The 24,284-nt window shown below is 43.9% G+C and overlaps 1 protein-coding gene across 1 annotated transcript in view; it reads right to left on the bottom strand.

Annotated features, from left to right (window-relative positions):
• ZC3H11A (zinc finger CCCH-type containing 11A) overlaps window positions 1-24,284 on the bottom strand; it is an 810,109-nt gene that overhangs the window by 571,192 nt on the left and 214,633 nt on the right. The window contains exon 4 of the mRNA XM_040337594.1: window positions 15,336-15,459. Within this exon, the coding sequence (XP_040193528.1) occupies window positions 15,336-15,459 (124 nt within the window). The remainder of the gene's footprint in view (window positions 1-15,335; window positions 15,460-24,284) is intronic.

Genomic DNA, 24,284 nt, shown 5'->3' with positions numbered 1-24,284 from the left:
CCTGAACGTTTATCTCCTTGATCAAAGAGTCTAGAGTAATTGCCATATTGATCATGGCTAGATCCTCTATTGTATCCTCCATATTGTTCATGATTTGGAGGTGGGGGTCCTCTATTGTCCCTCGGGTTTCTTTCATTGTTGTATGTATTAGCATGTTGACCATTATTATACGGTTTCTTGAATTGCTTTTTGTTAGGTTTCTTCCATTGTTTTTTAGGTGTATGGGACACGTGTTGTCCATAATTATGTTGTTCATGTTGCACTCTAGTATTTTCCCGATTAGATTCCTGTTCTTCCCATCTGGGAGGGGCCCTTGTGTTGGACATTGTGGAATCTTGTATTGTAACCTCCCGTACTGGTGAATATTGGGTAGAGCTGGGTTGTATTGGTTCTGTCTTTTGTTGCCATTTGAAGACATGTCCGGCTTTGTAATCAGCCACGTCCCTCTGAAACTTTTTTATTTTCCGTTGTTGGACTTCCAGGTCTTTCGATATTAGATCTTTATTTAGTGACAATGCTAGTTTCTGAAAGTCACTGGATTCCTTATGTGGATCAAGTTTCAGTTTAATCTCTTCAATTTGCTGTTGGACTGTGCAGATTTTTTTCTGTTTCCTTTTAACCACTTCCCGACCTCCTCATGTACATATACGTCAGCAGAATGGCACGGACAGGCACATGTACGTACCTGTACGTCCTTTGCTAGACGTGGGTGGGGGGTCCGATCGGGACCCCCCCCCGGTACATGCGGAGGTCGGGTCCGCTCGGGGAGCGATCCAGGACGACGGCGCGGCTATTTGTTAGCCGCTCTGTCGCGATCGCTCCCCGGAGCTGAAGAACGCGGGGAGAGCCGTGTGTAAACACGGCTTCCCCTTGCTTCACTGTGGCGGTGCATCGATCGGGTGATCCCCTTTATAGGGGAGATCCGATCGATGATGTCATTCCTACAGCCACACCCCCCTACACTAGTAAACACACACACAGTGATCCCTAAATGTTACAGCGCCCCCTATGTTTAACTCCCAAACTGCAACTGTCATTTTCACAATAAAGAATGCAATTTAAATGCATTTTTTGCTGTGAAAATGACAATGGTCCCAAAAATGTGTCAAAATTGTCCGAAGTGTCCGCCATAATGTCGCAGTCACAAAAAAAAAAAATCGCTGATCGCCACCATTAGTAGTAAAAAAAAATGCAAAAAATGCAAAAAAACTATCCCCTATTTTGTAAACGCTATACATTTTGCGCAAACCAACCGATAAACGATTATTGCGATTTTTTTACCAAAAATAGGTAGAAGAATACGTATTGGCCTAAACTGAGGAAAAATAAAAAAATTATATATGTTTTTGGGGGATATTTATTACAGCAAAAAGTAAAAAATATTGCATTTTTTTCAAAATTGTCACTCTATTTTTGTTTATAGCCAAAAAATAAAAACCGCAGAGGTGATCAAATACCACCAAAAGAAAGCTCTATTTGTGGGGAAAAAAGGACGCCAATTTTGTTTGGGAGCCACGTCGCACGACCGCGCAATTGTCTGTTAAAGCGACGCAGTCCCGAACTGTAAAAACCCCTTGGGTCTTTAGGCAGCAATATGGTCCGGGGCTTAAGTGGTTAAGTAAAAATTTGACTCCTTCTACACTTCTGTTATTAAAAAATTCATACCATTCATCTAACAATCGCTTTGTCATCCAATCCATCATTGGGTGGTATATCCCATCTGATTCTCCTAGGGGCCATATTATCCTAGATATATTGATCAAAAGTGTGTAAATCCCACCAAAGGGATACTTTCTTTTCCATTAAGTGTCCTAATTTTCTCGTTAGGCTTTCTAAGTCAGTGTTGTGTGATTTATTATGTGATTTAAACACCTGCAACAGCAAATTGAAGAGATTAAACTGAAACTTGATCCACATAAGGAATCCAGTGACTTTCAGAAACTAGCATTGTCACTAAATAAAGATCTAATATCGAAAGACCTGGAAGTCCAACAACGGAAAATAAAAAAGTTTCAGAGGGACGTGGCTGAAAAAAAAAGTTTCAGAGGGACGTGGCTGAAAAAACGGAAAATAAAAAAAGTTTGAGGGACGTGGCTGATTACAAAGCCGGACATGTCTTCAAATGGCAACAAAAGACAGAACCAATACAACCCAGCTCTACCCAATCTTCACCAGTACGGGAGGTTACAATACAAGATCCCACGATGTCCAACACAAGGGCCCCTCCCAGATGGGAAGAACAGGAATCTAATCGGGAAAATACTAGAGTGCAACATTAACAACATAATTATGGACAACACGTGTCCACCTAAAACATGTGTATACACCTAAAAAACAATGGAAGAAACCTAACAAAAAGCAATTCAAGAAACCGTATAATAATGGTCAACATGCTAATACATACAACAATGAAAGAAACCCGAGGGACAATAGAGGACCCCCACGTCCAAATCATGAACAATATGGAGGATACAATAGAGGATCTACATATAGCCATGATCAATATGGCAATTACTCTAGAGGGCCTCCACAAACAGTTGAATACTATGGAGCACCTAACAGGACTCCAATAGTTATTCACAACAGATATGAACCATTAAGACATTACCAAGAACAATACCAGGAAGACCCACGTCATTATTATGATTATCCCCAGTATGTGCAACCACAATCTTTTTTAGACAGGGAGAGGAGGGACCTCTCCCCTCGAAGACACCCGCAAGAATCTTACCGCTCCCCCAGGAAACGGACACAAGAAACAGGGACAAGATCAAGTCCAGAACCAAAAGGGGAAACAGAGCTGGAAAGGGAAAACTAAAGAAAAAGACCAGACGTGGAGAGAACGTGGTAAACTTGAGCTCTATACCACTTACCCATGAAGAATTGGCAGTGCTTGACAGGGGGTTAAAGCATGCACCAGTCAAAAATGTGAACAAATTTGACACATACATTAGGATCCGGAAATACATAAGGAAATTAAATATGAAGAAGTATTTCCTTAATGATAGATTCCAACCCACTACAACCACTGCCAATTCGAACCATAGTACATTACGCAACAACTCGACGTTCAATCCCCAAGTCTCTGACAACCATCACATTGAGGTTTTTAAAAGATTAGTATTGGAGGATTTGGAATCTTTGGAAGTCAAAAAGAGTTTTGACCCGATACATATAAAAAAGGGCATCAAACTCCTTACAGCCAGAAATGACATAGTTATCCGCCCTGCAGATAAGGGCGGAGCTATAGTCATCCAATCCAAGGAACAATACTTGGGAGAAATTAATAGACAACTGTCAGATATGGACACGTATGTCAAACTGTTAGGGAATCCTACTAACAAATATAAAAAGCAATTAAAACTAGTGGTCAATTTAGGGATTAAAAAAGACATCCTAAAGAAGCCAAGCACATCATACCAGAATGCTGTCGAATCCCAGTGATTTATACTGTACCTAAAATTCACAAAACCAAGGATAATCCACCTGGACGCCCCATCGTTAATGGCATAGAATCGCTTATATCTAGGATGGGGCAGTACATTGATTACTTCATTCAACCAGCCGTCCAAAACACCAAAGCGTACCTGAAGGACACTAAACATGTCCTTCAGTTAATGGAATCCGCTCCAGTACTAGAGAAACGGACACTATTGGCTACCACCGATGTAACGTCACTCTATACGATAGTAGGACATCATGACGCATGCCATGCCACTAAGTGGCTATTACGAAACCACAGTGACGTGATATGTAAACAGCGGAAATACTTGATAAAATGCCTAGAATTCTGCTTAAAGTACAACTACTTCTGGCATGACCAAGCATACTATAAGCAAGCCATAGGCGCTAAATTCGCCCCGAGTGTTGCCAATGCCTTTATGGCCCAGTGGGAAGAATTAGCGGTGTATACCAACATGCCAGCAGAACTCACACTATACAAAAGATACATCGATGATGTAATTATAGTATGGAATGGCAGCAAATCAAGTTTGGAAGATTATTTAAATAAGCTGAATGACAATGGCAAAAATATCAAATTAGTGTGGAAGATTGATGACAAATTGGTGGATTTCCTAGACCTGAATATCACACTTGAAGAAGACAGAATAATCACTAAAACACACTTTAAAGCAGTGAATACTAACAGCTATCTATCCGTAGATAGCGGCCACTTCAAACCATGGCTATATAATATTCCTAAAGGCCAATTAATTAGAATAAAAAGAAACTGCACAAAGGAGGAGGACTTTAAAGAACAAGCCAGTTTCATTGGCAGGAGGTTTGAAGAAAGGATATGACAGATCATGGATAAATGAACAGATCCAACATCTGGAGAGAAAACCAATGCTGGAAAATAAGATTAAAAAGGTTGACACAGGAGAAACGGCACCATGCCTCATACTAGACTACAATACCCAACATAGGGATCTCAATAAACTTATTCGACGACATTGGCATATATTACTTAGCGACAAAGATCTGAAACAGATACTTCCCACTAGACCAAAGATTGTATTTAAAAGAGCTCACACTCTCAAATCAGACAAATCAGACAAATCAGTCATTGCCCCCCCCCCCTCCCAAATTGAGCTATACATTTTTTGATGGTAAAGGTTTTTTTCCCTGTAGGAATTGCTATGCATGCAGACACGCAAGACTATTCCAAGGAAAAAAGGACACAATTTTTGGGTACCAATACCAGTCACACCCATCAAATTAAGGATTTTATAGGGTGCCACACAATAGGGGTCATGTATGTACTTCAATGCGACTAACTTACAGTATGTGGGTAGGACAAAAAGAGCATTGAAAGTGCGAATAGAAGAACATGTACGGCAATATAAGAAAAGGTCACCCAAAACATAATGTTTTGCGACATTTCGCACAGTTTCATAATAAAGACCCCAGCACATTACAATTCTGGGGAATTGAAAAATACAAACCATCCTGGAGAGGCAGTCACATGGTGAGGGCCATTAGTCAAACGGAATCCCGTTGGATTCATACTTTGAATACATTAACCCCTACAGGCCTCAACGTGGACTTTGATCTCAATTGTTTTTTGAAAATTTTTTGAGTAATTTTTGAATAATCTTCACTATTATAATTTCCTGGTTCTTACCATAGTTTGATTTCTTTTATTTATTAAACCCAGTGGAGACACGGACATATGGGAGATAGTTATCTACACATGCATGGAGATATTGTATTGTCCAATGTCAATATTGTCCATTTATTGTTGAATCTTTATATATCACTATCTGTCATCTGTTGGCCTTTGGCTGAATGAGAACGCTCTAGTCCATCATCCACATGTTAGTCCAATTATATGTGACATCCAATGCAGGTTCCGCACCTATATGGAGATTCCACTCTATTTATAGTGGTGGATGTTTCAGTTTTTACCATTTCTCCATTCACTATACAGATAGTGATTATCCTGTTTTCATGTAACTAACACTGTGTCCCCCCTTTTTTAATTATGCAACTTGCTTTTTTAATTATGCAACTTGCATTTTTAAATATACTATTTTAATCATTTGCATCCAATAGGCTGGTCCTAGAATATTCCTCTATGAATTTGTGACCCTGTGCTAGCACATGTGTGCACCGTCACATTACAGCATTGAGGATGAATGTGTATTTTTTTAAAGTTAGAATTTATCCCATTCATGGCTCTGTCCAGCTCCGTATTGAAGTCCCTATTGTGGACTTCAAAAACATGGCGCTGTGTTTACTTCCGGTTACCTACAATATAAGGTCAGGCTGTACAGCCAATCAACATCCCTGAAGAAGTCACGAGACCGTGACGTAACGACGTAGGAAGTGAGACCTATGCAATCAGCCGGAGGCCAACGGAAGTAAGTCGGCTTGTCATCACGCAACATCCTATGCTGTAGCACGAATTGCCGATTTTAAACCCCTTTTTATGAAGAATTGAATAAATATTTTTACTACCGTTTACAACGTCCTTCACTATTGTGGCATTTATCTCTTTACCACATCCTTTGGCTCCATCCCTGAGATACACGGACACACGGATACCAGGACCTTCAACGCTCCAGGACATCATTGGAATTCATCCTGGAGTGGCGGTGCTGACCCAACAGAAGGAGGAATCATTTGCCCTATGCGCAAATACCATTGGTTGAAGGTAAGGGCAATAGGAGATAAGTTATCGGATTCAAACACCTTGTCTAGATGATCCATCCATTTGATTTGCTTCTCAAGATTATCCATTTGCCATTCCATTCATAGACTCTATATACAGTGTTTATTGTTTGCAGTGGGACAGTCACCTTTACGTTTTGGGCTCTCCTAGCCCATTTTTTCACTTTTGGTCACAGTGTGTTGGACATTCAGCCATTATGTGCAATACACCTATACTTATTATTTTTATATTTCTACGGTATTGGTTTTGTGCACCTGCAGATATAACAGCTTTAGTATTCACTTATATTATCACGTATCGATTTAATAATTGGTTTCCATTTATTCATCATTCATTCACGTGGTTCACATTTCAACACTCGCAGTAGCGCAATAGACCACCCACTTTTCCACTCACAAACCTCAATACCTCAATACCAGGCGGTCCATGTCCGGCGTGGCCCATCTCAGGCAAGGAGTTGGAACAAGTCCACGTGTAGTGACCATTCTCCTTGGTCCAGTGTCTGGCGACCTAGGTAGTCTGCTTGCCAGTCTTTTACGCCCGGAATGTATACAGCCAATAGAGCCGGCACACTCCTTTCTGCCCACCTCAGGATGCAGGTGACCTCCGATGCTGCAGCCGAGCTACTTGTTCCTCCTTGACGGTTGACATACGCCACCTGGAGAGGCACTGCCTGATCGCCCGCAGTTCCATCACATTGATCGGCAGGCGGGATTCTTCCTGTGTCCAGCGACCTTGTGTCGAATGAACACCCCAAATCCCCCCCCCCAACCGGTCAGGCTGGCGTCCGTCGTGATCACCGTCCAGTGAAAGGGAAGGAAGGAAGGAAAGACTTTCAGGACTGAAGGGCCAGAGATCTCATCCTCCAGACCAGGGAAGCCCTGACTAGTAGGCTCACACGGATTTGACAATCCAGGGACAACGGAGACTTGCCCCATTTGGACAGGATCGCCTTCTGCAAGACTCGAGTGTGGAATTGAGCATACGGTACCGCCTTGAAGGAGGTTACCATGAGACCCAGGACTCGCATGCAAAAAAGTGCAGCGACGACCACCTGCGGGATGCCAACAGATACACCACAGCACGAAGAGTCAATTTTTTCCAAAGGGAGAAAAAACTCTTGCCTCTGAGGGGTCCAGAATCAAGCCCAGGATTTCAGACTTCTGCAGGTTCAGTACCCAACCAAATTCTTGAAGGGTCTGACTGGCATCGCCACGTCCTCCTTTAATTCGGAGTCTGAAGCTGCTCTCAGAAGGAGGTCGTCCATGTAGCACCCGAAAGCAATTCCTTGCTGTCTCGGCAGAGCCAGAATCGGGGTGAGCACCTTGGTGAAAACCCTTGGTGCCAACGACAGGCCAAAAGGGAGAGCTACAAATTGGTAGTGATCGTTCTTGACTGCAAGGCGCAGAAAACTCTGATGCCCGACAAATATGGGGACATGCAAGTATGCATCCTTGACGTCCAAGGACGCCAAAAAATCCCCCGGATGGAGTGCAGTGACTACAGAGTGAACGGATTCCAACCTGAACCTTCGTAATTTTACAAGGAAGTTGAGGGCCTTGAGGTCCAGGATTGGACGGACCCAGTCCTCTTTTGGGACTACAGATTGGAGTAGAATCCCTGAAACCTTTCCAGGGGCGGCACAGATACTATCACCCCACGCATCAGCAGGACCTGCAGTGCCCCAAACAGGGCCTTTCCGACAAGCCGGAGGAAGATGAAGGTTTGAGGGGAAAAAAATCTGTTTTGTGGACAAGAAAGAAACGATCTTGTACCCTGATGAAACCGCTTCGCAAACCCACTGGTCGCAAAGCAGGAAGGTCCACCGAACTGCAAACTCGTGAAGGCATCCCCTTCATGCTGGCGCAGATTTGTTCGCAGGCTTGTTTGGCTTGCGAAACCAGGGACGCTTTTGTCCCTCAGCTGGCCCCTTGCTGGCCTGGAAACGCTTACCTGCGGGCCTGGGCTGACAAAAAAAAACTAAGTGCTTCTGAGTGGAAAAGGAGGGTGCTGGTCTACAGCGTGGCTCCTTACCTTTTCTGGAGTGTGGGAGCAGTGTGCTCTTACCCCCAGTGACATTTTTAATAATGTCATCCAGCAAGGCTCCAAATGGTCCGTGGACCCGCATTTTAGCCAAATCAGGCGACCTGTTTTTTTCAATTCCTGGTGCAACATTTTTTGGCTGTTCTGTAAGTGTCTGACACCAGAGCCGCAGTTAAAACTGGCCCTAATGCAGACCCCAGCATAGTAAATATGGACCAGGCCAACGCCTCGGATCACACATCTGCAGGGTCCTTAAATGCAGGGGTCCCCTCAACCAGAATAGTGGTTACTCAGATGAACCGGGATACCGGGGGGTCCACAACCGGGGGAGATGCCCACTTTTTTCAGAGGGCTCTCCTCAAAAGGGTAACAAACCGCCATGCATTTTTGGAACCTAAAAAGCCCTCTGCGGCCGCTCCCATTCCTTGTCTATGAACTTATCAAAATAAATCACATAAGGAAAAACCTTAGCAGTGCGGGTCGGCATGTGGGACCCAAAAGGGACCAACACCTCAGCAGATGCCCCAGCCGTATCCTCCAGTTTAAGAGTTTCCCGCCTGCGGTGATAAGTGCTCCAACAAGTGCATAGTGCTGTGCTGACCCAGATATGGAGTCCACCTCATTGTCCGAATGGTCCTGGTCAGCAGTCTCAAAGAAAACTGGGGTTGGGACTTTAAATGAGGCGTATGAAAAACACACGCCTCCATCCCTATTGGATACAAAAAAAGGGGTTTTTAAGCAGTCTCTGACCCATGAGAACAGGGGTCCCGTGCAACAGCCAGGCCCGAGTCCGAAACAGACCTATCCCCATAAGATGGTGGGGGAGGGGGTGTTTTTACCCCCCTTACGCCCACACACCGCTTCCACCCTGGCCGGTGCAGGGACACCAGTCGCTACCACCGGAATATCTGGGGAAGAAACGCCAGCTTCGGACGCCATGCTGACCCACTGACAGTCCTTAGGGACTAAGTCAAGGCACTTGTGTAAAAAGAGGACCGCCTTCCTTGCTACTCGTGACTGAGGGGTTACCCAGGGAACTCACCACCCAGGCAAAAGAACTGCTCAGCACCGCAGTCCGCTCTCTCTCTGCACACAGTGTGTGTCTGGGGTGTTCTCTGAGGTGAACGGCGCTGTATGCAAAAAATCAACACAGCAGCCAGGCAACTAGAAAATGGCGCCAGCGCTACCAAAACGGCATCCAAATGTTTTGAGCTGGACGAGAAAGGCGCGAAAACGCCAAGCGGCAGGCCACCCACCCAGAGAGCGGACCCGGACACACCCGCAGCCAGGACCTGGAGCCCCCCGCAGGCCCAATAATTCATGGGGAAGAGGAAAGGGACGGGGAGAGAAAAAAATCGACCCCCCAGGAATGCCCAGCTGTTCTATCCTCCCGAGACAGGAGGAAAAAGTACTTTCCCTGTCCCTGCGAGGACTTTTGGCGCGTTCCTGACAGACCCACGTCCGAGCAGTACGGAGTGGCTGCCGGCCACGGCCCACTGTGACACACAGACAGCAAGCAGCCTGGTCATATGTTATGCCCCAAAGCAAAAATCTCACCGTTTGAGGTGTATGTGTACTCCTATAATCCTCTGTTACGGTGGTGTGCAGTGTACCGTGTGTTTCTCTGTGATCTAGCAGTGTCAGGTGCCTTTGGTACAGAGTGGCACTCAGCTGGTTTCCTCTTCTTCTCCCAGATGTTGATGGGGGATCTCAGCCCCCCTCCCTCTGCAGCGCTTCGGCAGGTCACGGAAGGTACGGTAGTCTCAGTGCAGAGCCTCTAATCAATCAACATGTCATACTGTGTGCATACAGATACTCCAGTTTCCACAAAGGTATTTACTCAATCTTTATGCAATGCATACAATTGAAGCACTGAAATGCTACAGATATTATTTTCTTCACATGCCAGTGTGCTCTCTTTCCCACTCCAAGCACTGCGGAGGGGGAGGCAGGGCCCCCTGCTGGTGACTGGGAGTGGTGGAGGAGAGCAGAGCGGAGGAGTTTGTCACCAATGAATTGCAGGGGCACACACATTGTGTATTGGGTGCTACTGTTAGAGGATTTTGGCATTTTACAAACATTTCAACTTTTTTTTTAAATGGGGATTTCTGACAGGCAGGAAGGAAACGAAAACAGCACATTATATGGTAAGACCTACCCTGAAAATAAGCCCTTCTGGGTTTTTTGTTGCCAAAATTAATATAAGACCCAGGCTGATTTATTTTCGGGGAAACACAGTAGTTGAAGCAAGTCTCGTCTGGCATTGGACAAGGTAACATAGGTGGAGGGTTGCAGATTCTGTTTATGAAGGCATTCAAGATCTGCTATGGCGGAAAGTAAGCGACGAATTTTGGTCTTTCAGGCGGGAACCATGTTGGATAAGAGCGCCTCTGACAACACATTTCAGGGCTTCCCATTGTGTGAGAGGGGTAGTAGTGTCCAAGGAATGCTCGTACACACAGTTTTTTTTTTTTTTTTTTTTTTATATTTCAATAGTTTTTATTGAATTTTCCATTAAAGAATAGTACATTCGACATAAAATATATAGGTATGCATTTACATAAGATTCAAAGAACTGTAGTGTCATGTTCCATTAGTATAGGAGGTATCAATAGGCATTAACACCTTTTGCAACAAATCATGTCAATACAATTCACAGTGTGATGCGAACCAGAGTTGGGTGGAAGCTCCAGGCGTCTGCACAGGGGTGAGTAGTGATAGCTAGCCCCTTGCGATCCCTCACTATGGTCGCGGTAGCCAGCTTCATTGATAGGGAGTATTAATTATGCCCCCCTATGCACCGCCCAGGTCTCCCCCTCCGGTGACAGATATCTGAATGTATATACTGTGACAAGGATGAGATTGTACCAAATAGTCGAAGAGAAGAAAGAAACGTGAACAGAGAAAGAGGAAAAGAAAAAAAAAAGAAAAAGTAACAGAGTAGTGTTGAAAAAAAAAACAGGACAGAAAACTGTTGTCCATTAACATCAACACCACTAACAAATTTGGATGCCCTAGCTGGCCTAGACTCACCGCCACTCCATATTATAAGTCATTCAAACTAGATTATTTGCCACCACATATATTGTGCCACGGAGCCCATAGATTGGTCATCTTCTCAAATTTCCCCAGTGCCGAGGCGTGGAGAATTTCGTAAGTACCGTGGGTATTTACCATGTTTATGATTTCCGCCAAGGTGGGAGGAGCTATATTCTTCCAATGTCTAAGAATTACCAGACGTGTAGCTAGTAGAATGTGTGAGACCACTGTTACCTGGGATTTTGGAACTACATCAATGCCCACGGATAGTATAGCCATGGCAGGGTTAAGTGGGGGGAGAAAGTCCGAGACCCCAGCCAGAACGCCCTCCCACTTGTAACCACAGTGATCTGATTTTTGGGCTCGTACACACAGTTTTGAACGATTTTGGTAACCTCAGCCACACATTCCGAGTCTCTCAGTAGGCTGTCGTTAAGGCGCCAGGACGCATGTCTGGGGGCAGTCGGTGGGCGTGCTTTTGTCAAGCGAACATTGACATGATCAGACCAAAGAAGATGGCCCATAGGGGCTTGGAGTGGGGTATCCAATGGGTATCCAATAGGGATTGGGAGATATAATCTAGGAAGAAGTCTAGTCTACTATATTATTTATTATACAGGGCCAACATTTTGACCAAGGCTTTACAACATGAGGCCAGACAGAGTTACAATTCAATACAGGAGGAACCAGAGGGCCCTGCTCATTAGAGCTTACAATCTAGAAGAGAGGGTCAAGTGATACAAAAGGGTAATAACTCTGGGGGATCAGTTGATTATAGGAGAAAATTAAAATAGTTAGGTGTGGGTAGGATAGACTTGGCTGAAGAGGAGGGTTTTCAGGGATCGTCTAAAAGCTAATAGAGTAGGTGATAAACAGATTGGGGCAAGGAGTTCCATGGGGTTGGAGAGGCTCTGGAAAAGTCCTGGAGACGAGCATGGGAGGAGGTGACAGGAGAACTGGAGAGCAGGAGGTCTTGAGAGAAACAAAGAGAACAGTTAGGTTTGTATTTTGAGACTAGACTAGTGATGTAGCTGGGGGCTAAATTGTGGAGGGCTTTATAAGTAGTTATTTTTAATTTAATTTGTTGGGTGAGCGGAAGCCAGTGAGGGGATTGACAGAGAGGAGCAGCAGACACTGTGCTATTGCCACAAACTGGCCATATAAAACTGCAGGCAACAAATAAATATATAAAATGTTAATTCCACAGAAATGTCAACCCTAGAAGCACATCGGCTGCGTCCAGGGTCAGTTGGAAGCTCACATTACATATAACTGCTCCATTAAGCGGATCCCATAGCCACTGCCGCCATCTGCACCTGTTTGCATTCAGCAGGAGTATGGAATTAAAATCCAGAGGTCCGGTCAGTCATTTTTTTTCCCGCAGGGGACAGAGTCTCATATTTGTGCTAGGACTCAGATCTTTAATCTCACAGCCCCTCCCCACCCTTTATACTGTATAAAGAGCCTCTCATATTACAGTCTCCTATTTACACCACAGCATTGCAGAACCCCCCTTCTTTATACCACAGCATTCCCCCCCTCCCCTTTACAATACAGCCTCCTTTTACATTACATCACCCCTTCACATCACAGCCCCACTTTGCTTTAGGGCCCATTAACATCTGAGCATGTTAACACTTTGTCTCCTTGTCCTTTAACGTTGAGGACTGTTTCAGTTTGAACCCACTCACTTCTGACAAACACACCTCTCAAAGTAGTTTGAAAAGCCTCCTATTGAAGGAGAGGAAACACGGTGGCCCCATTTTCAACCCAAAAGAGATTAATGGCCTGTGTATATTTTATCTTGACAGATTCCTCCTGAAACCAACTAGCTTCGATACGCCAGTGACGAATCTCAGGCTTAGCCCCAAGTTTAAGATCCAGCATAATGGGAGAGTGGTCTGAGAGCACCCTGGGCAAGTATACAATCTTCCACACTAACTCCAGACCCTCCTCTTCAGCAAGGACAGTGTCTATTCTGGATAGTGACTTAGGCGTTTCAGAGTAACAAGAATATTCCTTAGCATCTGGGTATTGAGAAGGTCAAACATGCCGGAAGCCATAGGTAGACAACCATCCCACCAAGGGGACCGGTGCTCCCAGTGGTGCACTCAATCTATCCATAGCCGAGTCTGTGACCACATTGAAATCTCCCAGAATGAAAAAGCTTCCCTTCTGCTATCTCATAAATTGCTTTTAGCATATCATCCAGAAGGGAGGAGGTACATATAAATTTACAAATGTCAGGAACTTATTCATCACTCTAATCACCAAGACAACATATCTACCCCCAATAACAGTTTTAATCACATTTATAAATACGGGCATTGCTTGTGTAACCAATGTGGATACTCCCCTAGCATACAAACAAAAACTAGCATGATTAGCTCTAGCTAATCTCTGTGCAGTAAGATTAAGTGTGGTTTATACTTCTTATGGTAATCAAAGACCAAGGAGAGTTTACATTTGGCATTAAGGCCCCAAACATTCCAGGACACCACTCTAAGATTTACCTTCATCTCCGTTGGCCATGAAGCAGACAGTAACGGACCTGCACACCCCCACTGACATTGGAGGAAAAGAGCCAAGGCACCAGTGTTCCCTCCCCGACAGAGACTCACCCGACAGGAGAAATAAACAACACTGCATTGACAGAATTTTAAGCACACTACACACATTGTCCATAAGGAAAACCAATTCAGGTAAAAAAAAAATAATAATATCACAACAATATCCTCCAGGGAAGCAATACGTTTGTCCACAGCCTTAGCCTTCTCCTTGACCTTCAGCACATCATGCTTCAGGAAGGAAAAATTCAAGCTTCAGCTCCTCAAAATGGTCGCTGAGCTTAGTCCGACATCCTTGTATCCTTGTCAGCATCGGGTTAAAGTGAAGGTTCCTCATCATCCTCCTCCCCCAGACTGCTCCCACTGTGCGGGCGGTAAATCTGTCCAAAGATCTCCCCCTGCATTGTTCATGGGCTCTTTGTGGTCTGGGATTTACCAGATCAGGAGTAGGAGACAGGCAGAACAGCATCTATGGCACTGTGCTCCTCCACACAGCCGCCGCCACTGTGACAGACTTCGGATACCCTGTTGGGTGTGGGAGGTGATTGTTTATAGCATAAGCATGTCTTGAGGAATCCTCATATTTGGCGCCCCCTCTTGGCGCCCTAAGATGGCCAGCCGCCTTTTTCTTCCGTCGACCCTGGTTGTACCCAAGTCAATAAAAAGAACGACTTGGGTACAATCAGCATGCCCTGTAGATGGTTTGAATCTTGGCCGGTCCCTGCTGAACTTGCTGAGATTCAAACCATATGGTCGGCTCTAGCAGGTGAACACACCGTGGTCAGTTTTCGAGCTGTGTTGCGAACACAATCTGCTCTCCTCCAATGATTAGATTTGTTCTGAAAATGTCCCCCCTGCACAGCCTTTTACTGGGAAGCTCAGTGTATTGCTGTTTCTCCTCCCGCAGCTTTTATGCAGCGGAGAACAGAGGGAATGTGATAACTTCTGAAAAGGATAAAAAAAAACAGTATTTAAAAAAAAAAAATCCCTCCTGTCGAGTGCCCCCAGAGTAAGCAGTTTGCAATGGGGGCACCCTTGGCCCCGCCCTCTGTTTCTGTCGGCTGAAGATTTCCCTGATCCTCTGAGGAGTAGCAGCAAGTGCAGAGAGGCGTTAACATCTCATGATCCAGAGTTTGAATAAAATAAACTGTGGGTTTGATTCTATCACCAGGCATGAAATGATTTTGCTGATTTTGTTTTATATCTAAATCAATTATAATTTTTTTTTATTCCAAAACAGTCACAGTGTTTGAATGCACTTTTATATTTTTTTCCAACTACTTAGGACAATGAGTTGAACAAACTCTGGCTGGCTATGCAAGAAGGTATATAGCGTATGAGGAGCAGCCAAGCCTCCTGCTTTCTTGATGTCAAATCTCCAGTGGCAGAGTGGTCTAATGTGTGTGTCCCCCCCCCCCCCTAATGTTTGCTGACAGCAAGTAGTGCAGCACAGATCAACATGCCAATTATTTGCTGTGCAAGACTCTAAAGATCTAAAAAGAGCTACTTACTTTTACTGGGAGATATGTATACACCATCTACATATCGACCTTTAGTGTGGTGAAAGGCACAATTTCCTTTCTGACAGCCAGAAATCTGGTTTTCCCAAAAGCAAGGTATTGTACTGCGCTTTTTCTGTAGAAGAAAGAAATACATTTAGTAAGCAGTATCAATATATAATTTAATATGCAAATATGGAAGAAGAAAAAAGGGAAAAATATCCCCACCCTCAGTGCCCCCCCTTTTCTTATACCTATACAGGTGGGGGTTAGGGGCAGTGCCGCACGAGCATTCATATTGAGAGCTAAGAGGACAAAAAAAAAATCTCCACCCCTCTCCCCCACAGGCTTTTCACTTACATTTTCCTGCAGCTCCTTATATTATTCAAACTCTAGTGAGCGTTGTTCCCATTCTGACCATTTTTCTCTAAACTTATCTTTTTTATCTTTAACCCTAGAAATCCATCTCTCTGCCTCCATAATTAAATTCACTTCTCTCTTCCATTCAAGAATAGTTGGCTTTTTTCCTGTTTCCATAGTCTAGGTATTAATAATTTTGCCGCATTAAATGAGGCGTAATACTAACCTTATATGATCAGCTCTATTAAACACTTTTATGAATGTTTTTTTATCCATAACCACTTGAGTTCTGGATAGAGATAAGTGTGGAATATGTTCCATTATAATGATAAACATATGTATGACATGTTATTTAACCACTTCAGCCCCGGACCATATTGCTGGTCAATGACCGGGCCACTTTTTGCGATTCGGCACTGCGTCACTTTAACTGACAATTGCGCGGTCGTGTGACATGGCTCCCAAACAAAATTGGCGCCATTTTTTTCCCACAAATAGAGCTTTCTTTTGGTGGTATTTGATCACCTCTGCGGTTTTTATTTTTTGTGCTATAAACAAAAATAGAGTGACAATTTTGAAGAAAAAAAATAGATTTTTTTTTACTTTTTGCTAAAATAAATATCCCCAAAAATATATTAAAAAAACGTTTTCCCTCAGTTTACGCCAATACGTATTCTTCTACATATATTTTTCATTAAAAAAAAAGCAATAAGCGTTTATTGATTGTTTGCCAAAAGTTATAGCGTTTACAAAATAGGGGATAGTTTTATGGCATTTTTATGAATATATATTTTTTACTACTAATAGCGGCGATCAGCGTTTTTTTTTCAGTTCTGCGACATTATGGCGGACACTTCGGACACATTTTTGGGACCATTGGCATTTTTATAGCGATCAGTGCTATAAAAATGCATTGATTACTATAAAAATGCCACTGGCAGGGAAGGGGTTAACACTAGGGGGCGAGGAAGGGGTTAAGTATGTTCCCTGGGTGTGTTCTAACTGAAGGGGGGTGGACTGACTGGGGGAAATGACCGATCGCTGTTCATACATTGTATGAACAGAAGATCAGGCATTCCTCCACTGACAGGACCGCGCACACCAGGATCAGGGACAAGCGGGGGGCGCCCCTATTGGCTGCTGGTAGAGATGACGTATAGCTACATGATCTCGCCCAGCAGAGCCGACCTGCCGCCGTATAACTGCTGTGGCTGGGCGGCAAGCAGTTAAACTGTACAACATGAAAACTTTAATGAAAGATTTCTGTGACTTTATGTAAAGTCCTAAAATTATTGAATGTTCTCTCAGCTGGAGACAAAGAAATCCTGGAATACAGTTCAAGTAACACTGTACTTCTCAATGCAGTCCTCAAACCAGAGAAATATGCATTTCTGATACTAGGGGGGCACTGCAGGAGAAAGACCCCAGTTTAGTTTGCTTGTGGGCTCTATCTTGTACCTCCAACAGTTGGGTGATTGTTAGGATACAATAGATTGGTGGTATTTGATCACATCTTAGATTTTTATTTTTTGCGATATAAAACGAAAAAAAAACGAAAATTTTGAAAGAAAATGATATTTTCTACTTTTTGTTATAAAAAGAAAAATCGAACAAACTAAATTTAAGTCATACATTTACACCAAAATGTATTCAGCCACATGTCATGGGTAAAAAAAAAAATCAAGCAGCATATATTTATTGGTTTGCACAAAAGTTATAGCGTCTACAAACTATGGTACATTTTCTGGAATTTAGGCAGCTTTTAGTTTATGACAGCTGATCTCATTTCTTGAGGTGCTAAAAGGTGCAGTAACAAAACCCCCAAATGACCCTATTATTTAAAAGTAGACACCCCAAGGAAATTTCTGAGAGGCTTGTTGAGCCCATTGAATATTTTATTTGTCACAAGTGATTAAAAAAAATAAAAATAAAACGGAGTAAGACTTACTTGTAACTCCATTTCCAGTAGTCTTCCAGGACAGCCCTTGAGAGATGGAGCTCCTCCCATTACCGCAGGAAACACATTGCCATACAGTTCAAAAGGCGGTCCCCTCAGGTCCATGGCCAGTCATCACCAAAAATGGAAGGATGGAACTGAAAAACATAATCAGAACAGGTAATATCAATTCACCAACTAAATTCAAGGGTGGGATCGTGCCGTCCTTGAAGACCAATGGAAATAGAGTTACCAGTAAGTCTAACTCCAGTTTTTCCTAGTCTTTCAGGACAGCCCTTGAAAGGATCCCCAAGTACACACCAGATCGGGGGGGGGGGGGTGACCACAGTTTGGAGGACCTTCCTCCCAAAAGCCTGGTCCTGACTAGACAGTAGGTCTAGTCGATAAAGCCTTGTAAAAGGTGAAAAAGCTTGACCATGTGGTTGCTTTACAAATCTGCTCTGGGGTGGTACCAGCCTTTTCCGCCCAGGCGCCAAGAGTGCTCTTGTGGAGTGAGCTTTAATACCCCCAGGAGGATCTCCATCTAGCTTAAGTGACTTTTGAGGCTTTTTTACCTTGACGTGTTACGGAGAACAGGATAAAAAAGTAAATCCACACTGCTAAATGTCTTGCTTACTTCAAAATACCCTAGAATACATCGTCTCACATCTAGCAAATTAAATTGCTTTTCTTTGTCGCTTGAGGCATTTTGTCGCTTGAGGCATTTTGAGGCATTTTGTGGGTAGGACTTGTCCTGGGGCTTGTGAAATTTAGATGCCACCTTTGGCAGAAACCCAGGATTCTTGTCTTTAGGGTGACTATTAGGTGTCTTTAGGGTGACTATCGTCCAAGATTTGGAGAAAGGGCTCTCTGACGGAAAGAGCTTGTATTTCACTCACCCTACAGGCTGAATTGATCTCAACTAGGAGCTCGTCTTAAGCGTGAGCAAACTTAAAAGAGGCCTCAGAGATTGGTTCGCATGGCGCCCCCCAAAAAAGCTCTGAGGACAAGGGATAGGTCCCAGGTTGGTGTATTGTTAATCTGGACTGGTCTGTATCTTGTGACTGCTTTACAGAACTGTGCAATAAGTGAATTTTCCTGTAAACGCTTTTCTAGGTACACACTAAAGGCAGCAACCTGTACCTTAATTGTACTAGGCGCTAACCCCCGATCTACAGTATCCCTTCTAGAATTTCTTCAAGGATACTCGTATTCTTGTTTTCCTCACCTCTACTATCTAACCAGGCGTTAAACTTTTTCCAGATTTTGCCATAGACCGCTTGGGTTACTGGTTTTCGACTCTAAAGTAAGGTCCGAATAACCCTCTCTGATAAGACCCTTGTTCCTGTAAATTTCTTCCTCAGTAGCAACGTTGATAGTTTTAGTGTGGCGGTTTGTGGATGCAGTAGAGGTCCCTGTGAAAGAAGGTCCTGTCTGAGGGGTAGCCTCAGAGGAGGTTGATCTGCTAGTTTTAGAAGTGTTGTAAACCACGGTCTCTTGGGCCAGAATGGCGCTACCAAGATTAAAACGTGTCTCTTCTACTAGACATTTTGCTAAAACCCTCGGAATGAGGTGGAGGGGTGGAAATGCATAGGCCAGGTTGAAGATCCAGGTGTTCAGAAGAGCGTCCACTGCCATAGGTTGATCTCCTGGGCATAGCGAAAAAGATTTGGAACTTTTGGATTTTTCTTGGTTGCAAAAAGATCCACCTCTGGTTTCCCCCAGTAAGCCACTATGTGGTCAAATACTTCTGGATGCAAGGACCATTCTTGATTTGAAACTTGTTGTCTGCAGTAGAATTCTGCTCCCCCTTCAGATGCTACGCAGAGATGGATTTTAGGATGTTTTCTGCCCAATGAAAAATGTACTTGGCTGTCAACATCAGCCAGGGACTCCAGGTACCCCCCTGTTTGTTGTTATATGCTACAGCCGTCGTATTGTCGGAACAGACCTGAAGGTGCTGACCCTGAACTGTTTCCTGAAAAACTAGTAAGGCTCTGAAAATAGCTGTCAGCTCTTTCCAGTTGGAAGAGAACTCTTTCTCCTCTGGAGTCCACTTGTCTTGGGCCCAACATAAGTTGAGATGGGCTCCACAGACGCCAGCAGTTGGAGTTTGGTGTCAGTATGGATGTGATGGGTAGTATCCAATGTACCCTTTTGTGTAGGTTCTCCTTGTTCTTTCACCTCCATAGAGATCGCTTTACACTGGTGGGGATCGTCATGTACGCTTCTAGGTCTTTGTCTTTTAGTTCCTCCAACAGAAACCTCTGTGGGCTTCTTTGGTGGAAGTGGGACCATTGTACGGCTGGTATTGATGCCGTCATAAGGCCTAATGCGGACATCACTTATCTTACTGTGTAGCTGCGACTGGTTTGAAGGCAAGACATCCTCCGTTTTAGGTTGGATATCTTCTCTTCCGGCAGCACTAAAAGGTTAAAAAAAAAGTCTGTTGGGCTGGGTTTGGATTTTTCTTGATTTATTATCCACCCCAAAAGTTGTAAGCCGAGTTGTGTCATCTCCAAATCCTGGATGAAGCTGCTTCTCTGAGTGGGCCATGAGGAGTAGATCGTCCAAATATGGTATGATCGAGATGGACTGAAGTTTTAGAGGAACTAGTGCTTCGGGAGAACTTTGGTGAAAATTCTCGGGGGTGACGGCAGTCCGAAGGGAAGTGCCCTGCACTGGAAGTGATAAATCGTTTTCGATTTGAATTGCAAGACGAAGACATTTTTGACATTCCTTCTTTATTGGAATATGTAGAAAGTTGCCATAAAAACTTTTCTGCAGAAGATTTTTTTTTCCGAATAAATGGACTCCATATGAAATTTTTCTTATCAGATGAATAAGTTCAGGGGCCAGAGGTTCATAATTAGTATGAACTTTCCAGATGCCTTTTTTTTTTACAAACACATGCAAAAAAAAAAAAAAACGTCCCCCCTTTTCTGAACTGGGAATGGTATCAATACAGCTTGATGTACCATCTCCCCGATCAGTAAGGGTAAGGCCCTGGCTTTTTGAAGTTTTGTAACAAGAAATTTGGAGGGTGGATCTTTGTGAAATTCCAGGGCATAACCCCCCCCTCCTTATGATGTTCAACACAAAATCGTTTGAGGTTATCCTCTCCCATTGTGGGCGAAACCCCATTAGTCCCCCACCAAGAGCCTAAAGTCAGACGAAGTGCTTTGACCACGAAACGAGTCGGGAGGGCTCCACTGCTGCCCCACTTGTATACAAGCGTTTTTTTCTCAGCCAAATGTAAGTTTGACAGCTGCAAATAAATATTTTATATTTTTCTACAAACAGGATTACGCTATGTGGCCACTTCTTTCTCTTATCTTTTATACCATTGACATATTGTGAGAACATCCATTTGGGGATCGCACTTCCAGCGCAGCTCCCAGTTTGTCTCCATTCACCCATCCCACAGAGGATTTGATGACCGGCTAACGTGTCGCCCTGCCAAGGATCCTTTATGACATCAGTCATTTTAAGCCTTCCCTGACTTTCGGTGGCATATGTCACCTTAAGTCATCGGGTTCCGGTGAGCCTGCATTGCTTTCGGTGGTGGGAATAGCACATTGGAGAAGTCACCCATTATTTTATCCATTCACTCATTCACTTGATTGACTGTTCTTTGATATATGCAAACTTTCTTCATCCAATAGCAGTTGATCATACCAGTTTATGTTTTATTATTATCCTATGGGTTAACAGTTCACCCTGCATCACGTGCTAGCAGCACATTGTTTGTTTCCAAAGGAAAGAGACTTATTTTTTTTACTCATTCGTTTGGTTGCCTTCATGGTGTATGTGAACTATTGCATTCAACAGCAGTTGATCATATTATTTTCATGTTTTGTCACTAATTAATAGGTTAATTAGCTCACTTTGTATCATGTGTCAGCAACACAGTGTTTGTTCCTTTGGAAAAAGGGACTCTTATTAATTTTTGCTACACAATTCATTCATTATTGTTTTGTGTGTTTTGGTATTTTGATTGTCATCAGTGATAGTCACTTTAAGCGCTACACATTTACCACCTTTTTGATCTCTCTGCTTTTCTCATACGAGCCGTGTTAGCAGCTACCATTCAACTAATACTGGCAGCGCAGGGTATTCACTCTTTTTCCTAAAGTCAGTGTGGCTTGGGGTTCTGACTGAGGCGGTTAAAAAGTATACCTCCTTTCCCTTATTGACCTGACCAATGTTTCTTTGGTCTGAACTCATTATCCGTCTTTGGAGGCGCTTTTGAGGGACGGAATATTTTTTTTGAAAGTTTCTTTTTCGTGGGGAAAATTTATTTTTATCCGCTGTTCTTTCTAAGGCGGTGCCCAATTTGGACCAAAGACTAAGTCTCCAGTAAAGGAATGACTGCACAAGCTCATCTTGGAAGCCACCCCCCCCCAGCTTTTTGTTTCAATTGTTTTTATCCCCCCCCCCCCATTTTCATCCAGACTGACCTGGCTGCTTCTGAGAGTCCCGCAGGCCTAGCTGCCAACTTTATGGATTCTGTTGAGGTGTCAGATATAAATCCTGTTGCCTTAGACAGCACAGGGAAGGATTTCAGAAGCTCCCCTCTTGGGGTACCTGTCAAATGTTCTTGTAATTGTGATAACCAGAATTCTAGATTCCTAGCGACACATGTTGTAGCTAGTGCTGGCTTTAAGTTGGCCATTGCCGCATCCCAGGCCCTTTTTAAGACTATGGCCTCGTACACACGACCGAGGAACTCGTCGTAAAAGACACATCGAGAAACTTGACAAGCTTTCTTTGCGTACACACTGTCAAGACAAAATCTTGTTGTTCTTAAACGCGGCGACGTTCAACACGTACGACGGTACTATAAAGGGGAAGTTTGATTCCATTGGCGCCACCCTTGGGGCTGCTTTTGCCAATCTTGTGTTGCCGCGTGTTAGTAAAAGTTTGGTGAGCGACGATTCGCACTTTTCAGTCTTCATGCTTTCAGATCGTTTTCTGCCGTTCAGTTTGTGCTTGTGGGTTCGTATATTGTCTTTCAGGATGTGTGGTCAGGTCGTGTTTGTTTTACAGTGCGTTCCTTTCCGCTCGTTTCTGGTTTTCAGGTCGTTCTTCATAGGACTTGCCGTTCTTCAGTGGTCTGTTTAGTGCGTTCGTTCTGATTAGTCGCTCGTTTCTAGCCATGTTGCAGGCACCTGCTCGTCATCGAGTTCGTGTTATGCAGTCGATGTGTCTTGGTCTTATTGTTGTAGACCTAGACGAGTCCATGAACAGGGTGAGGAGGCGTTCATGGACCAAGAATTGGTTGCTCCATAGGAACCAATTCTCTCATATGCCTCTGCTGCGAGAGATCCAGGAGAATAATCCTGATGACTACAGGAATTTCCTGAGGATGTCTGACCCCGTATTCCAGCACCTCTTGGCTTTGGTGTCGCCATATATCACCAGGCAGAACACCGTTATGCGGGAAGCCATCAGTGCTGAGCAGAGGCTAGTTGCCAAGTTACGCTATCTGACAATTCTCTCATATGCCTCTGCTGCGGGAGATCCAGGAGAATAATCCTGATGACTACAGGAATTTCCTGAGGATGTCCGACCCCGTATTCCAGCACCTCTTGGCTTTGGTGTCGCCATATATCACCAGGCAGAACACCGTTATGCGGGAAGCCATCAGTGCTGAGCAGAGGCTAGTTGCCAAGTTACGCTATCTGACAACTAGGAGAAGCCTTCAGGACTTGAAGTTTACAACGAGCATCTCCCCCCAGGCTCTGGGCCTTATAATTCCAGATACCTGTTCTGCTATAATACAGGTTCTGCAGGACGACTATATGAGGGTAAGTTTTCTCCTTTAATATCACATTTAATGTATGCTACTGTATTGTATTTATTTACTCCTTCCATAATTACCATGTTTGTAATATGCTGCGAATGTCCCCTTTGCCCCCATGCATGCTGTAAGCTCTTAATGCCCCTTTTTTGGCCTACATGCATATTTCCCTTCACTTACCTCCCCAGCATTCTATCCTGGGCCCAAACACACCTAGCCTAGTCCCTTCCCAATGTATTTTGTAAGATCCATTGTAATGCTTTACCCCCCCCCCCCTAAAATGTGTTATAAAGTATAGCTTCACCCTTTTTTTTTTTTTTTTAGAGGTCCCAAACTCATCTAGACCCCCCCCCCTAAAATGTTTACAATGGTCCATCAGAGGGGGTGAGGAATGTGATAATTGGGCCTTATATTTTTGTTGTAAAATGCTCATTAAAATAAATGTTAGAATGATGTTGGCCAATAATGTTTTTGTATAACCTGCTTGCAATGTTATGTGCAAAAGTAATTTATTTATTTTTTGGTTTGATTCCACAGCTTCCGTCCACGCCACAGGAATGGCAGACTGTGGCATCGGAGTTTGCTACGCGGTGGAACTTCCCCAACTGCGGTGGAGCCATTGACGGGAAGCACGTCCGCATCGTGTTCTGGTTCCCAATTCTACAACTACAAGGGGTTTAATAGCATTGTGCTGATGGAGGTCGTGTCAGCACAGTACGAATTCCTCTACGTGGATGTGGGGGAAGAACGTCCGGATGTCGGATGGGGGAGCCTTCAGGCAGACAAAGTTTGCGCTTCGTCTCCAGAGCAATGACCTTGCATTGCCACCGGATACAGCGAATGTTGAAAGACTCCCCTTCGT

The sequence above is a fragment of the Rana temporaria genome, chromosome 2 (genome assembly GCF_905171775.1).
Source record: "Rana temporaria chromosome 2, aRanTem1.1, whole genome shotgun sequence".
Lineage (NCBI taxonomy): Eukaryota > Metazoa > Chordata > Amphibia > Anura > Ranidae > Rana > Rana temporaria.
The sequence above is the reverse complement of the archived record's forward strand: the minus strand, read 5'-3'. Positions and strand labels throughout refer to the sequence as shown.